Here is a 17,866-nt window from a genome sequence, read left to right on the forward strand (position 1 = left end):
CGTTTGCCTGGTCTGCCTTTGCCATGGGCAAAACACTACCAATAGTAAGACAGAAACACAGTGCCTACAAAAAACGACTACATTTCGCTATGATTGATTGTCGATTACTTAATTAAACACATTGTCCACAGAAAGTCAGCAAATAGTGACAATTCCCCATCATGTGTTCCAGAGCGGACCCTAACCGACTTATTGGTGACAATTCCCATCATGCAATAATATTCATGTCAATGCAATACCAGAAACTGTGAAAACCTTTCATATGTGCAATATCTTAAACCACAAATACCTCTTCTCCCGACCTGACTGTATATATTTGACATTTGTTTTATATCATTATTATTTTTATATTGTCTTTTATACATATTTTCTACCTATTGGAATTTTTTTTTACATTTTATAAAACTAAATTACATCAGCAAAACACTTTTACACAGGCCAACAAAAAATTAAATTAAAGAAAACAAATTTACAAAATCAAAAAAACACATTTATAAGCGGTGAGACAATTTTAAGAACAACGGAACACTTTTACCATTGCTGAAACAAATTTACATTCATTTTTGGGAAAGGGAATGTACCAAATACCGGAAGTGATCCGGTACCAAACGGAGTAGCAGTACCAAGTGTCGCTCCGTTTAGTTTCTCTTCATCCAAACAAACTAAATGACCCCTCACTCGATCACTCCTGGATCACTTTTAGTGTTTAATACATTCCCTTTTCGTTTAAAATGAAATGTAAATTTGTTTCAGAAATTGTAAAAGTGTTCTGTCATTTGTAAAATTGTCTCATCGCATGTAAAAGTGTTTTTTGATTTTGTAAATATGTTTTCTTAAATGTTAATTTGTATTCCAAAATTATTTTTTTTCTCCAACTTTGTAAAAGTGTTTCATCTTTTGGTTTGTCCTTCAGGACCATTTGTATTCATAACATGCACCTTCAGGAGCAGAGCTGCTAATTTCATTGTACATCTGACAATGACGAATAAAGGCTATTCTACTCTACTCGACTCTACTCTATTCTATTCTATTCTATTCTGTGTTCCACCCAAGACGCAATTGATACGTGTAACAAGAAACTGTACAGTCCAAAATCCAAGGTATTCTTTCATAATACTTACTGTCATGGGAGTAGTATTACTTCCATGACAGTAAGGAAACATTAAAAAGTAAGCATTAAAACAATGTCTAAACAAAAAGTAAGTTAACGTTGTTTAGAGAAATTCTCCATCAGCAGTTTACAGGCATGAAGTAAAGTGCAACAAATGTGACTACCACAGATATCACAATTAAAATCATTTTCAAGTGACTTTCTACGTGAATAGCTGGATTTTAAGTCATGCCTTCTAAATCAGCACTAAGTTACGGCTCCACAAAAGTCAAGAGTGCCTGATGTTGCAGGGTAGCAATCATCATTCCAACATGGGTCCGCCTCTCGGTCAGTAGTACAATTTACGATGGACACGTGAAGGCATCAAAACACCCGCCTACCTCTGTTCCAATTTTGACTGGAGAGGTGATGAATTTTGTCCCCATGTCGGCACCCGTACTGTAAAAAATAAAGCAATCATCCCACAATCGTCATAGATCCAAGATCATCCATATGTTTCTATTTAATTCATCTTCATAATTTCATCTCAAAGATTTTTATGATCATAAACATTTGTCTTAATGCAATATCATTAGTTGTCTCTCCTCTCTCTACCTCACACCTCTCCATCCCCCTTGTGATGCCCTTATACTTCATTTGTCTGTATGCTATTTGCGCACTCAATGCAAACACTTCCTCCGTCTAAGTGCTTGTTTAATCTGCTGGAGATGATGACTTGCTGAAATGTACTCGCTGGAACAGATCTCACTTTAGATGCACAGTTGACTAAAAGCCCGTCTTAATGTTTGACTGATGACGACTGATGAATTTCACCCTTGACGGTCGTTGGGAACATAAAAACCTGTTGATCAGGCTGGCTCACTCGCCTTCAGCTACACCAGAAAAAATTAAAAAGGCAGAGGAGAGAGAAATGTGCAGAGTAAGCTGACAGAAAGTAGGACAGAACACACAAACACAAGTTTATACAATCAACTGTTATTTTATATATTTTTTTGCATTTTACAATTCAAGACTCTGGCATTAACATGCATTGCTTTATCCTAAAACACACTTAAAACCACACTACCAATAAAACAAATCACTTCTTTAAATCAAAGAATAACTGAATAGCAAATGATTTTTTATAGTATTTACATTTTTTTTCTTTAAATTCAACTCTGAAACCTCTTTAAGTCCATTTATAAAGTAAAGGAAAGTTAATGATTTAAGTGCTCTAGAGCACCAAGCCTCAAATATAATATGAAGTAAACTTCAAGCTAAAATATACTGTAGTTTTACGATGCTAGCTCACACCCATAATTCCAGCAGAAACATTTCCTTTTTTATTTATCATATTCAATAGCAAAAGCCATTAAAACTGCAATGATTACCTAAGACTATTCCATCAAATCAAGTACATGAAAAAACAAAATAAATTACACTACCTCTGGGTGTAATATGGGACTTAAAGCTCCCCAGATAAATTCATCTTTAATTCTGCAGGCTGAATTAAAAATCAAACACGATATTAAGCTGTGACGCCTGTCAACCGGTTAAAAACATCAGGGCACGCTTGGTTTGGCTCGGCGGCCTCAGAGGGGTTAGTCCTTCACAAATTTATGTCTGTAGCTGTCAAAATGATTGTCATAAAAAAATTAAGATTTTTTTAACGGAAGGAAACGAAACGTGAAAGTGATGACACTTTAAACCCCCAAAAAACGCAACTTGGAAGACTTTCAAAAGCATAATTTGTACTGTTAGGTTGCAGATCGCCCTTTTTTCTTCCTACAGAATCATCTTAAGGCACACAAGACTACCTGCAGTATCTCTTATCTTGGCAAACTAGAATCACAGTTCAACAGGCTGAGAGCTCCTTACAGACCGGAGCTGTTTACAGATTGAGATCAAACAAACGTGTTGAAGAGTTTTGGCATCTTGAGAAGAGAATGGAAAAGGCAAAATGCAGGGAATGCATTTTTTTTGTTGTTTTTTTGTAAACGTTAAGAGCTGTGAGGCGCACAGATTCAAGCTCTCTGCCTATACTTGCTTCCTTTTTAAAAATGAAATGCACTGATAAAAACGATCAAATTACGTCAACCACGCTCAGTTTCTCTTCATACCCAAACCGTTTGCTGTTGAAAAGAGCAAACGCTGAGCTCAGAGCTGCTGCTACTGCCGCCGCTTCGCTCTGCATCTCGGCTATCCAAACCCACACCTACAGGAGGGGCGGGCTTCATTTATTTGGCGCGGCACTTTCCTTTCTCCCAGCTCCAGGATCAGACTTCTTCCCCTGGTTGGTGTTGGTGGTGGTGGCGGTGGCTGTTTTCTGGGCGTTGTCTTTGGGCGTGTTCTGTGCAGTGGCAGCTGTGGGTTGAGTTGCAGCGTTAGAGGATTTAGAGGCCTGCACTGGTTTTGAGGTAGTGTTGGAAGGATGTCTGCGACGCCTCCCTTCATCCCCGGCCGAGGATGAGTGACGTCTCCTCCTGCCTCCCTCCTCTCCCATGGGGGGCTGTGGACACAAAGGTCAGAAGTCAGGACCATAAGATAAAGAAATACAGTTCAAATCAATCCCAAAAGATCAATGTTGTGTGATCCAATCAGTAACCTGAGCCTCAGTGTAGGATAAAAACAGTGTAACCTCTCCTGGTTAAATGATCACATCCAACAAAAAGCCAGTTAGTAGGTTTTTGAAGATTCAGGGGATATATTTTCTTCTTTTTTTTTTTTTTGTTTCTTGTAAGATGAAAGACAATGTGCGACCGGAAAAAGACAAACCAGGAAAAATAAACACATTTCTGTTTTTCATTCTGTGCCAGTAAGTAAAAATCTACGTCAGTTTGTACTCTCACAATCTCCCGGTCTCTCTATGAAGGAGTTTCACTTGTGTTCCTACATCAGGCTCAGACACTCACCACTACCCTGAAGTCCTCCAGGTGTTTGAACTGGGAGAGGTGTTCCTGCAGTTTTGGGTCGATGGGCTGGTTCTTTATCCTAGAATATTTCAAGAAGGCCCAGAACTTCTCCAGTCCGTACAGCTGACCTGCAGGTGGGCAAAGAAAGCACAAGGCAGAGTTTATTAAGCAGGTACTCAGAGTTCATTCAATGCTAAAGACTGAGTCTACGTTACACTAACATGAGGGGGAGATATCAGAATCCATTTTCCTTTCACAGCATCCGTACTGAAGCAAAGCCCCTCAAGATTCAAAGGTTTTTATTGTCAATTTTCACTGTATATACGAGACATACCGGAGAAACGAGAGGCTGTTTCTCTCTTCCAGCTTTTAAATATCTAAAATTTAAATATAAAATACAATAAAATATAATAAAATACAGTATATAAAAACAGCCTATGTACACAGTGCAGGTAGTGCAGTGACTGTTTAAAAATGGACAATGTAAATAGATAATAGTGCAAATGATATTGAGGTGCAGACAGTATTCGAGTGAGTGTGTGTGTGTGTGTGTGTGTGTGTGTGTGTGTGTGTGTGTGTGTGTGTGTGTGTGTGTGTGTGCGTGTGTGTGTGCGTGTGTGCGTGTGTGGTGTCTCTGTCTTGTTCCCCTTAAATACCCTGAATTAAGTATTCCTGCAGTGGTGAGCTTCTTCAGCAGAGACATTCTCGGGAGTTAAAACTGGTAACTGGAAAAACGTCATTTAACTTGTTTAGATTCAATTAAGCTTCTTGTATTTTGTATTTTGGTGAAACAAAATGTCAAACCAGCGATGTGAAGGACCAACGAGAAGAATAAAACAGGACACAAACAATCAGGTTAGCAGGAATAAAAGTATGGTGTGACGTACGTCTGGAAGTAGAGATACTTCTACGATGAAAAAGGAAAGGAAGGAATGAGGGGAAGTTTGAGTATTTGTTGATTATGTGGATACATGTTTGGATGCTTGAGTATTTTGCAGATATTCATTTGTTTGAAGGCATCCAGAGCGCTTTATGTCTGCAACAAAAATAAACCATTAAATTTCAAAAGTAGAAGTAACGATTGTTTATATTATACTTCTCTTCTTATCTTTCTTTTATAAATACCCTTTAATTAATTGACTTCCTCCTCTTATCTATACTCACTTCCATCCCTCTGCTGCTGCGACAGCTGAACTTCCCACTTAGGGATGATTACAGGCGTATCTTATCTTAATAAAACACTGCACAAAGCCGTAGTTTTCATTTACAGCTGCATGCAAACATGTTTCTGATTGTTCCTCAACAGGAAGTTGGGGTGATTGAAGCCTGAGAAATGTCTAATCTATGAGATATAACAATTTTCTTGCAGCTGCAATAACTTCAGAGCGCTTCAAGATAAGCCAAATAAATCACTAACCACGACTATCACGGCTGCTTCTGACTCATTACTCCAGTGTCAGGTTGTGACTGCAGGCACACAATAGTTATTTTAGTGCCACATCTCTCTGTCAGATCGGCCTTCAGCCTGAAACGTTATCCCAACACTCAGATCAGTCAGCTGGAAATAAGAGGCTGAAGAGTTCACTGAGAGTCCTCTGTTCTGCTCCAGCGGGTCACTCGCCGTGTTGAAATAAGTTGAGGAATCGACGTTAATCCTTTTTTTCCCCTTTTCACGCAACAACACATCCAGCTTAGGAGGGGAGAGCCTGAGCTACGTGAACTTAGAAACTGGGTCAAGCAGGTTTGCAGGACTCACTTGGGTAACACTGATTATTTAGCATTAGTCAGCTGTATGAGCGGAGGTATTCAATGCATGGTGATGACACACTTTAATGTACCCATGGGGCAACATCCGGTCTAAAAATGAGTCCAATGCGGAAGTGTTCAAAAGATATTGCGATTATAAGTTTTCCAAGGAGAGGCACAGCTGACTTGATTGGAAGGCGGGAACACTGTAGCTGTTGGTGAGGACTCCGCCTCTTTACGTCACACTGGCCGGACAGCAGCAATATGGCTGCAGCCGACGACTGGCCTCAAAACAGTGCTTCAGAAAAAGATGGGTGGCGTCACAGATACTACATCCATATTTTATACACTCTATGGTTTTACTTCGATTCTATCCAGAATTTTTCCTGACAGCCTCCTCATACATTCCTGTGGGGGTAAGGCTGAGCTGATGTGAGAGCGCCACAGGTAATAGTCGGGAAAAGTCAACGTGAGCTGGTGGGTGCAACAAATGGCGTTTATATTCTGCGAGTTGGTCGAAGCCAGAAGAGCGATATGTAACAGGATGAATGAAAACACCTGAGGTTAAAGAAGGGGAATCATTTTTGAGATAACAGCAAAGATGTCTGCACATAGCTCTGATAGAACTGCAGGAGCTGTCGTAGTGTATGCTTCCTGCACCATCATAATTGAAACTACAATGTAGCCAGCCCGCATATCAGCCCCCTCGTTGCACAGGTAGGACTCATAGACTGCCTAAATAATGGACGTAGTATCAGTGACATCACCTATCTGTTTCTGAAGCACTGTTTTGAGGCCAATCGTCGGCGGGAGCCATATTGGAAATGCTGAACTCGACCTAACTTCTGTCGAGCGGTTGTTAGGTAAAGAGGCGGGCTTTGAGCCTCCTCGCCAACAGCTACAGTGTTCCCGTCTGTCAATCAAGTCAGCTGTGCCTCTCGTAATGGAAAACTCGTAATCTTAATATCTTTTCGAAATTGCCGTGTTATGAAAAACTTCACCCCCCGTACAGTGTGTGCTGATCGAGAAATGAGCTATCCAGACTACACTCGTCTTTTGTATCAGGCTGTAAACATGTTTATTTCTGCTGTAAAGATCGGCTTTTTGGAATTGGTGTGTATGTGGTTTCCAGTACTTCCGAAGCCTAAAGTGGATCCTGGATGAACTGCAGTTTTTAACACTTCTGCATTGGCTTCAATTCTCGTGGCTTGCCACTTGGTAGGACTTCATGATGTGAGCGACGTGTGAACAAGAAACTTAAGAGTGTTCAGGGGCAGAGGTCCTACATTCAAAAGACGTTGACAGGTGTTTAAATGTGGGTGAGACTTTTGTTTCTTTACCTTGTTCTTTACCCCTGTGTAACATCAAGGGGAGGCGTGTTTGTTTTGTCATACTGCTGCCAGTTATGTGGTTTCATTCTGAAAATCTTGTTAGACCAGTGCAAGTGTCAGGTGAAGTTTGGACGGCGGATGTTAATTACCTTTCTCGAAGTCTCTGAGGGTCTCTTCTTGAAAGTCCTTGAACAGATCTAACCTGAATCTCTTCTCCAAACCGTAGCTGTAGTATCTGAAGAGACACTCTAGTCCGTACCTGAGGGAGAGGAACAAATATTTACCCGCACTCTGACCTCAGACACGACTAAACAAGTGACACACAGCTCCAATCTGGCTTGAAGACACAGGGATGCTTACATAGAGAGCACGTTCAGAGATGTCACTGATTAGCTGTGAAATGATCTATATATGGTGACAGACATGTAGAGCTCTGTCTCTCACATTGTTGTTGGCTCTAATTAAACTGGAAGGGAAAGCAGATGGACGAGTCCACCAGTGTTTCTCCCAGATAAAGTCAGCTGATGCATTAACAGCTGATTGGGTTGTTAAATTGTCTTCTCACACACCCTGGAACTACACTCGCTCCCACTTTAGCAATCAGGGCTGAGCTGCCTACTTATGCGACAAGTATGTGAGTTTGGCAGGTGAGTGAGGTCGCTCCTGGCAGATACACAACAATGCTACAGAGAGGCAGCCTCCCTTGTTAACCCTTTGCTGTCCACACCTCTGCAGCCCGCAGGCATGAACGCAGGGATCAGAAATAAATGAGTTAATAACCTTTACAAAGAAAACTGTGTAAACTAAAGAAGGTATAAGGAGACATTTAGTTTATTATATGAACACTTAAATCAAATGTTGATCTACATTGATGTTTTTTGCAGCTTATTTTCCCTTTCATTTTTTGAAGTTTGTTGATTTCTTTTTAATTGCTTTTAACTTTTTATGGACAGCTGATTATTTCATCACATAACTTAAAATAATAATTAAAAAAACACATTAAGCAGAAAATGCATGATGACAGGGATATTAGCTCCAAGCTATTGTTCTAAAAAATCCTCAAATGCCTAAATGTGAGAAAATCATTTCAAAATTAAATGAATTTATTCCCAAATATTGACAAAAACTTTTGCAAACTAAACATTTAAAAGTCATTACTAAATTTAATAAAACACATCAAGACTTATGTTTTTATGACAGACTTGTACCTCCTACTGATAAAAGTAAGACCTCATGACACCATAATAACTATATTTAACCTCTACTGTGATCAAAGAAACACCTGCTGTTGGATTTTCACCTGTAAATACAAAGTTTCAGGTTCCTTCTTTCTTCTGCTGTGCTTTGTTTTAAACATCACACTGTAAATTAAAGGTGACATATCATGCAAAATCGACTTTTTAATGGTTCTTTACCTGAAATATGTTTCCCTGGCATGTCTACGAACCCCCTGAAAATGAAAAAAATCCATTCTGCCCCTGTTCTGATTTCTCCACCTTTCTGTAAATGTGTGTGAAACGAGCCGTTTCAGTTTTCAGTGTTTTTCATACGTCACAACAATATCCGGTCTGTCACGGAGTCAGAGCTTGGAACTTGTTCAGTCTATGTGTTCAGCCCATAGACTGTATAAAATATTAGTGAACCCTTCCTCCGTTTTTCATTACCTGCACAAATGTGTGCTTACAAGGAGCTTAGGAGGGAGGCATGCTAGTTGTAGGCTGTCTTAATAAACACAAAGGTTGGTTTTACTCCCCACGTCTGCAGATTTGAAGATCTAGTGGATGATTTTTATTTATCATGGAAAAGTGTTATCGCTAGTTAGCATAGCCACATAGCTACATGTTTGTAGCTGTGTACCAAGACACACGTCGACATACTGACAAATAAAACAACAAGAAACACAGAATCTGTGACCAATGGTTCAGAAAGGTCCTGCTGCAGGCGTCTCTCCGTCAGGATCAGATTCTGGATCGAATTCAGAGGGTTGAAGTAACGCGGCTTGTGAGCAGCCGTATATATTCAGCCAACATGTAAACATTAGATCAACGTGCTGGAGAGCCGAGGCACATCCACTTCCTGAGGGGGCGTGGTCAGAGAGAAAACAGACCCTTCTGAGAAGGGCTGAAGAAGAGGGTTTTTCAGGCATGCCAAAATCTGATTTCAAAGTGTTTTTTTGAGCATAAACTTTAAAGACATGTTTTGGGGACCTCTTAGACCAATATATGTTGATGAAAAAGAGCGGAATATGTCACCTTTAATAAATAAAGGGTGCTTTTTGTATAATAGTTGTTCTTATAAATGTTAAAATTGTTGTTTTGGGGATTTTAAGACAGAGCCATCCAATTTAAATCACTTTAAATTTGACTTTTAGAGAAATATCGTCTCTAAATATAGTGGACACAAAGAGTTTCAGTTCTGCCAGCACCTTCAAAATCAAACTGAAAATCTGTATGTTGTCTTCATTTCCTCTAAATCATGAACATCATGTAACGTCCTCCTCACCTGTTGCCTTCTTTGGCGTCCTCCAGCGAGCTCTGTTTGAACTCCTCATACATCTTTCTGTTGAAGTTGTCTCTCAGGAAGAAGGACCAGAACCTGAAGAGAGTGTTCATCTCCTGAGACTGACCGATCCCCAACCGTTTCCTCTCTATGGGAAGACAAAAGACATCAATTGAGTCACCAGAGAGCTTAAGATCGTCTTTAAATCTTCAACTGTTGGAAGATAATGATCACTACTGACCGTGTAAAAATAAACCTCTATTTAAAAGACACAATGCTGAGGGTTAAACAGTTAAACGCACCGTTCAGGCACCGTCGGCGGAACTTGTGGTATCCCTGCTGGGTGAAGCCGTTGTCTCTCAGCAGCTCGTGGGATGGATGCCAGAATTTGGGCAGAGACTGAGGGGTGCAGCCGTAGCTCCCGGAGCTCAGCGGAGCTCCTTCTGATGGAGAGGCGTTGGAGCTGCTGCAAGATGACGAAGGAGGGGAGAAGATGTGTCAGTGTGGAAGCAGCAAATGTACATTTATTTACTCTCTGACACTTTGTGAATCTTACTTCTTAAAGTCTTTAAGTCTGTATCCTCATTTTTCCTGCTTCCAAAACATTAACTGAGGAGGAATGTTCACCTGCTGCCCAACATAATGCTCATAAAGTTATGGCTGATCAGCTTAAATCCACAGTTTAAAGCGTTTATGCATATCTTGAAAGCTACCTCATAAATGTTTGTCTCTGCTGAATATTCCCTGTGTTTCATCTTGAAGCTTCATTTCCTTGAACTTGCATGTTCCCCAAGTCTTCTCTTTCTCTCTTCTGTTCAGTGTTTGAATCAAGCTGCCATAAATGCTGTATTTCTAATGTGAAAAAGCCTATCCACAAAAAGGGATAATAAAATGTCCTATAACGCGATGTAGATCATGTAGATTTGATGAGGGATTATGGTGTGTCGCATCTAATATTTAAGATCACCAAAAATACAACTTTTTATGACCTAATAGCTACAAAATATAAAATACAAGAACTTTTAAGGCTCCTTAAGGATCACAAGAAGAACATGAAAGGAGAGAGTGTTGTTCAGAATGAAAAAGGAAAGTGATTCTTCTTTTACTTTCCCTGCTCAGCAATGATCATGTCAGCTGGCTGGTAGAATCTGTAACAGTATTAAAGTCGCTGACACTAGTGATTTTTTAATATCTTCTAAAACAAGCTGGCAGACCTGATGGAGGCTGAGCGAGGCCGGTGTTCACGGGAATCCATCACCCATCCGATGTGGGCTTCTTGAGGAGGGTTCGAACTATGGCTGGTTTTCTTCTTCCTTGGTGTCTGGAGGAGGAAATCATAACGGTGGATTAAATTAACTCATGAAGAAGATGGAGCCTTTCCCCCGCAAACATGTATGTTACCTTTCAGCTGATTGAAATCCATGATAACTTTTATTGTGGGTTTTAAGCCTGAGTGAGTTTGCACTAAATACAGTTTGTTATATTTTAGGGAAAGATATAACCAATGTCATATAATTAAACTCCAAAGTCAGAGGTAATTCTGTCTTTAAACTAAGACCGTTAAACTCTTTCAAACACAGCGTATGTAAAGATTTGCATGATAAGTTAGAGCCTTTTCATTTAAGTAACCAAGTGAACACACATGCAAATCAGATAACACGTCCGTAGTGTTTCACTGTTGCTCAACCTGAAATCATTTACAGTGAATGTCTAACAGTTTTCAGTTCAGCAGCATGCAAACAGTGAATTACATTAACAAAAGAGCGACATGCAAAGAGTCTCCAGACCTGCACTAGACCTGAACAGCTGTAAGATTTCAATTTAGCACACCAGCAGGTTTTAAACCAGGAATAACTCTGTTTCCTGTGAACTGTAGAGTTAGCATCAGAAATGAATCATTACTGAAGACATTTCACAAAAATGAATTAATGAAAGCCTCCACAAAATGTTCCCGTCAGGAGTGATCTGAATGGAGAACAAAAAAAGGAAGTGAAATGAAATTCCACCCGACTGAGTCACACACATCTGTGATTGTGACCTTTTTTAAAATGTCTGTTTAAAATGTCATTTTGCGACCTTTTGTCACCAGTTGTGATAAATTTAACTGAGAGGTGTTTTTATTCTTTGTTTTAGTGTCAAAGGTGCTGCAGTAATCTACAACAAAAAAAGGCATGTATAAAATGTTAGATTAAATATAAATATGATGGTGAATAGATTTAAAAATACTGACAGTAAATGTTCTGATCCTGTAAATGATCACACAAACTCATTTGAGGATGAAGACCCGTGTAAAGGACCACTGTGTTGTGCAGAATTTGTATCTTGAAAGACATCTCACTTATTTATTGTTACAGCTCCAGTAAAAACATTCTTGTATAACTCAAATTTGCTCATTTAGACAAGGTTAGAGTGTGCATGCCCCGCACTCACCTGTCCGTCAACGGTGCCACTCTCCTTCATGACAGGGTAAAAGCGGGGTGTTTTGTTGGGGTCTTGGCGTCCAGGGGTGCGGGGCGTTCTTGGCGTTCGGGGTTCTTCAGAGCGGGGAGACTCTGGCACCGTTGTCGGCAGAGAGCGGGCCATGTCTGCTCCGCTATCCACTAAGAGAACGCGTCCAAACAAAAACAAACAGATGATTAACAACGTCTGAATTAGTGACTTCTAATTGTTATTGTTAAGTGACGTGCAAGGGCACTCGTGACCTTAAAGTTGTCAAGTTTAGAGTCAAGTGTGCAGGATATGCAGGTTGCATGATTGATTCTGTGCTTATAATCTTAGTTAACTTAATCCAAGGCACATTTTTTGGCATATTTGGCTCAAAAATCAGAAACCAAAGACTGAAACCCGATCAGAAACTCTATCAACAAACAAAGATGTTAAAAAAAAAGACAAAAAGTTTGTTAAAACTTCAGAAGGAAAAAACAGGACACGACTCTGCAGCAGCTTCACGAACCCACCTGTCATGGGAGGAGGAGGGACTTCCTGGATGAATTCAACAGGCGTTTTGGGGGCTAGAGTATCAAACTCATCTTTACTGATCATGTTGAGCTTCTTGAAGTTCTCCACATCCTGCTGAGAAACACAGAAACGTGTGTACAGTTAAAACACAGCAAGATATAAAGAAAAACTCAAGGGCGAGAGCTGAAGCACTGAGAAAATAAACCTGATTTAAACACATAAAGATCATATGTATTAAGAGGTATATTAGAGGTAATAAGGTAAGTCTGTATAACATTCAGTCACGAGTTCATCTTAAACAAATCTTTCTAGTTTATGTAATAGATGTAAAGTTCATGAGCTAATAATCATTCCCATTTACAAATCCTTCCTGATTAAAACTCTGTTTATGTATTTGAATCATCATGTGATGCGTCGTTTTATTCCTGATAGATATATCAGAAACAAAATGTTTTTGAATCAATTTGTGAAAAGAAAAACTTCGACTGCACTGCATCATAACAAACACGATTATTAAATGTATTCTTGTGCTGAGGCGTTTTAACCCTGCTGCCTCTCAGGCTGTATCAGGCTGTTTAAACTGATAACATTGAGGTGACATGACGGTAAATAACACTCGATATGTGAAGTGAAAGCAGCCACGAATGCCCGTGTGACACACAGCAGATGTGCGGCGTACATTGAACTCAACACGTCAGCGTAAAAAAAAAAAAAAAAAAAGGGAAAACAAGGTGACCTTGGAGCATGTGTGCGGGTATGTGTGTATTCAGGAGTGACATTTCCCACATGTGGAGACATTATTGACAACCTTTGAACCAAGAACACGCCAACCTGCTGAAAACTCAACGTCAGCAATGAAAACAGACATCTATTTAAGTTTGATGTCTCCTGTCAGGCTGTGTGGTTAAAACCTCAGCATTTATATTCTTTAAGACTTGATATTTTTCCTGTATGACATTTCAGAAGGATACATTTTATTTTAAGAGGATTTGGTTCCTTTTGGTATATTTAATGTAAATAATAACTAAGCTTTATAATAAAGTCTGATTGATTGATATATGACATATATTTAAGGCTGAATATCTAACCCCAAGTGATTTGATTACTTCTGCAACTGCAAAGGTTCTTGCTCCTAAAATAAACGTCTTCATGTGTTTGAGCTGCGTGTTTACTCAAAGAGAAATCGCTCCTGGGCTGAGTGTGCTCAGAACGACAAACAGTAAAGCTTTGTCATCTGTGCAAAATTCACTCACGTTTCACAACATAAGTCTGCCGTTAATCAGTATTTCAAGACACACACGGAGACAAAGCTGGAGGTGTTGGAATGCACAGAAGGCGCTACAATTTTAAACAATGACATTTGATTCAGGACTTGGGGAAGCACCTTGAATTCCTGAGATTATGTCTCACTTCACTTGGCTCAAAGTAGAAAAAAGGAGGAGCGATGGTGAAGTTTATTGAATCGTTTTGTAAGTCCTAATGAGGGATAAACGTCCTGTAATTGAATCATGAATGATTCTGTAGCTGTTCCAAGAAAGTTTCAAATGATTCTACTTTAATAAAATGACATAACCCCACAAAACTCAGAGACTCTGCTTCTGCATCCTGTTTCTGCAGATGAGGCAGCTTTTCCAAAAAGCAGGTCACACTCCTCTCTGGCAGCAGCTGTGTGACACACATGTAGTCTGGAGGCTCATACAGTAGGTGATAAATACTAGTTTATTTTTGTCCTCCTCTACAGTTTAAGACTTGACAGCTCTGTCAGAACGTCTTCATGTCAAAGTGCTTTCAGTAAAGCTTACGAAACCCTAAAACTGTCGAGAAAACACCAACGCAATGTTTGTTCACCCTGATAAAAATGCTGTTCTTGATTGAAAGTGACTCAAGGCGTGTGTAGGTGAAGGAAACGTTCAGAGCTTACAGAGTTCAACAGTCGTGTAGATGTCCGACCTATTTTTCAGTCCCAGGATTAAATGTCAAGTCCCTCGTCACAACTCTCCTGCCTTATTTAAGACAAGACGATCGGATGATCGCATACGAATCTAAAAGCTACAACAGAATAAAGTGTGTGCAAAGTGGTTCCAAATGTTGTGCGTAGAGGGAAGATTTAGGGGATGTAGTATTGAGTGTGGGCATCTCATGAATTAATTTGTTGCATTAAAAATAAAAATGTTGCAGCATAAATTCTGCAGGTTTTCTACAGCATTACATTTTATAAACAGTTAACTGATGTAACTGAAGCTTGTGTTTTTGCATAGGTCTCTTTGAAGGTCATTTATAAAACAAAAATAATGTTAACATGCAACAGCTGCTGACTCCTAACACTCTTTATGACATAGCTTCTCTTCAGCCCCCATGCTGCAGTGTAATTAAGAGGTAGTCACTTTTTTAAAGCAGCAAAAGGACTGTCAAAGGACTCAAACTCGCAGCATCTGTCAAACTCACATTACGGCTGCACTGAAGCGACCACGTGATGAAATTCTGCAAAAATGAAGACCACGGTGCATGAAAGATTAAGTTACTCAAGCATTGCAGCAGCCGGGGTGTCGGTGTGCTGTGTGCGGCTGTTTATGTTCGGTACTTCTCTCTTTAGCTTTAGACAGAGTCACCCTGTTGACCCACTGGCACAGTGACTGTAACTGCTTAGAGTTTAAAACATGCAGCGGTTTAAGATAGGGCAGCTAATTTAAAATAAAGGAAGTGAGTCGAGGACAAAGATCAACGCAGTTAAACTGACTGCTGGACGACAACATGAGCTGTGACTTAATGTTTGATAACCCTCCTTTATTTTGCTCTTGAAGACAACAAATAAAGCATAAGACAAATTAGTTTATATCCTGTATAACGGTCTAACTGCAACAAGAGTCTCATGAAAAACTATTCATATAAATCCACAGATTCTTCATCTGCATATTCAAAATGAAGACAACATCTTACAGTTCATTTTACTCCTGCTGTACCTTAAAATGTATGTAAAATTTCATGTGGGAGGTTTGAACATGCTTTTGTTTTTTCATGTGTATTTTTTATGTTCCATTTATTCATGTTTTTTTCTGTTTTTATTGTATTTTTTGTGTGTTGTCTGTGTTTCCCATAGAACAAAATACTTGTGGTAGTGGGGCGTTGGCTACTGGTATGGGGCGGTAGGTATTTTATTATGACAACCCAAAACTGAGCGAGTGTAGAATAACATTTGTTATGAATTGGTGGAGTGTAGGAAGATGTTTTTATGTTGTTGATTAATACATCTATATTATTCGTTTTTTATGCTTTTATCTCATGTTTTAGATTTTTATTTTGCATGTTTTATGTGTTTATTTTCTGAATATTATTTTAAAAGAATTTCACTTAAAAAGAAAACATGAAATTTGGAATGAATCATTAGTAAAATAAGTTTCCAAATGCACAAAAACATCAATTCACGCTCAATTTCTAATTCGCCTGAGTATAGCATGAAGACTGAAAACATGTCTATTCCTATAAATACACAGCTCACTACAGTTGTCTAAATTTTGTCAATTTATTTCTACTTTCAAAAACAGAAAAAAAAGCCTTAAACAATTCTTTCTTTTTTTTTATTCGAGACTTTAAAGTGAAAAGTATTTAAATAAAAAGAAACCCGATGACTCTGCGTCCTGCTCCCTTTGCTGTCCCTGGAGAGCTTCTTGTTCAGACTTGACTTGGCCTACATGCTGCCGGTAGCTTCTGCTCTAACATGTTTAGTTCCTGAAGGTGGTATGATATTCATAACTGTCAATCTAAGGACGGATGTTCTGGATTGACCAGATTAAAAGGTCAGATATGTGGATTTGACACACTCATTCAAACTAGTTCAAACTATTATTAAACAGCATTCAGGTCTTTATAATGAGATGTTTTGTTTAACCCTAACATGACGACAGAATGAACTAAATAAATGGCAGCAAGTCTAACTTTTCCTTATTGCACTCCCCGACACTGCACTTTATATTTTCGTACCTTGGTGCACTCGATCTGCTCCTCCCCCTTCCAAAGGTCCTGCTCGTAGTAGTACAGCCCGTCATTAATGGCTTTGAACAGGTCAGTGGTGAGTTTTGCTCTGGACTCGTGGTTTCCCGTCCGGTCTCCACTGGGGTGCTTACGGAGGTAGGGGGGCGTCTGGGTGACGATCAGGATTTTGTTGATGTCTTGGTCGTCCAGCTCGTAGTCTGAGTCGTCCTCGTCTGACCAGTCGGTGAACTTGTTTTTCCGCGGCGCCATCTGCTCCATTTCTTCATCGAACATGAAGTCCAGCTCCTCCTGGTCGGGCTCTGGAGGTTTCTGTTGGCTGCGTGGAGACGCTTCACTGCGCTCCTGGATGAGACGATGAAAAACACAACAATTATAAAAGGGACACATTAAAAGACGATTAAATCTACAAACTGAACTGAACATGGAGAGAACAGCGTGTTGCTCAAAGAAACTGTTTGAAATTATGAAAGAGGGCCAAATTAGATAAAAGAAGATCAATACAACTTTAATATTTGACTGTTATTACAAGATGAAATGTTTTTGGAATTGTTGTACGTTGAGGAAACATTTTTCTAATTGTGAGTGGAATTATAAAATTCCCCAACTTCAAGAAAAACCAGAGGCAGTGTTTTTTGTTTGAATAAAGGTTTTTCTTTGTGGTCTTCTATGATAATTATAAGAGCCTTTATTTATATAGCAACTTTGTGCTTCACAAACAACGTGAAATTTCCTGTTTCATTTCTTTGGTATATATGTTGTTTAATTTAAATTTTACTGGTTATAACTAGGGATGGGTACCGAATTCGGTACTTTTATAGGTACCGACCGAATTCCGTCGGTACTACCGAGTACCGATTCACGTAAAATCAAACGGTACCATGTTTCGGTACCTGAACGCATCCTTGTGACTGTGAGGGAGTGGAAGAGGAGGCGATTTTCCATTCTTTCGCCCTGATAGAGAGCTGCAGGAGGATTATGTTGAGACAGACTCTCTCACTCCGACTACCTGCCCTGTTTATAACCGTCCCTGTGTGCGTGAATGCCCAACAAGTAAGTTGTGTGTCCTGTTATTATAAAGAGACAGAGAACTGACTTTGTCCCGTCTGCAGGCGTTCATGTGTGTTCATTGATAAAGTCCCGAAAGAGCAATTAGACGCCACAAGCACGTATCAGCTAATATATCTAATCACCTTTATAATCCTGTTTTTGTTCATTTCATGTTAAATTAAATAAATATGTTAAATTTATCAAATTTGAGATTTTATTATTAAACAAATTACCATTTATTACCACATAAACACACAAAAAAGTACAGAAAATTGGTACTGTTGAGTATCGGT

The 17,866-nt window shown here is 39.4% G+C and overlaps 1 protein-coding gene across 3 annotated transcripts in view; it reads right to left on the reverse strand.

The window, feature by feature from the left end:
• Positions 1-2,074: 2,074 nt before the first annotated feature.
• larp1b (La ribonucleoprotein 1B) overlaps positions 2,075-17,866 on the reverse strand; it is a 32,512-nt gene continuing 16,720 nt past the window's right edge. For 2 of the 3 annotated variants that reach the window (XM_034675876.1, XM_034675874.1), the window contains 9 exons: positions 16,515-16,868; positions 12,536-12,650; positions 12,009-12,178; positions 10,793-10,899; positions 9,881-10,044; positions 9,582-9,726; positions 7,229-7,338; positions 4,003-4,130; positions 2,075-3,599 (listed from right to left, as the gene is read on the reverse strand). In XM_034675876.1, coding sequence (XP_034531767.1) covers positions 3,324-3,599; positions 4,003-4,130; positions 7,229-7,338; positions 9,582-9,726; positions 9,881-10,044; positions 10,793-10,899; positions 12,009-12,178; positions 12,536-12,650; positions 16,515-16,868 — 1,569 coding nt within the window. In that variant the 3' untranslated portion in view covers positions 2,075-3,323. The remainder of the gene's footprint in view (positions 3,600-4,002; positions 4,131-7,228; positions 7,339-9,581; positions 9,727-9,880; positions 10,045-10,792; positions 10,900-12,008; positions 12,179-12,535; positions 12,651-16,514; positions 16,869-17,866) is intronic. The other variant, XM_034675875.1, reaches the window with a different exon arrangement.

The sequence above is a fragment of the Notolabrus celidotus genome, chromosome 22 (genome assembly GCF_009762535.1).
Source record: "Notolabrus celidotus isolate fNotCel1 chromosome 22, fNotCel1.pri, whole genome shotgun sequence".
Classification (NCBI taxonomy): Eukaryota; Metazoa; Chordata; class Actinopteri; order Labriformes; family Labridae; genus Notolabrus; species Notolabrus celidotus.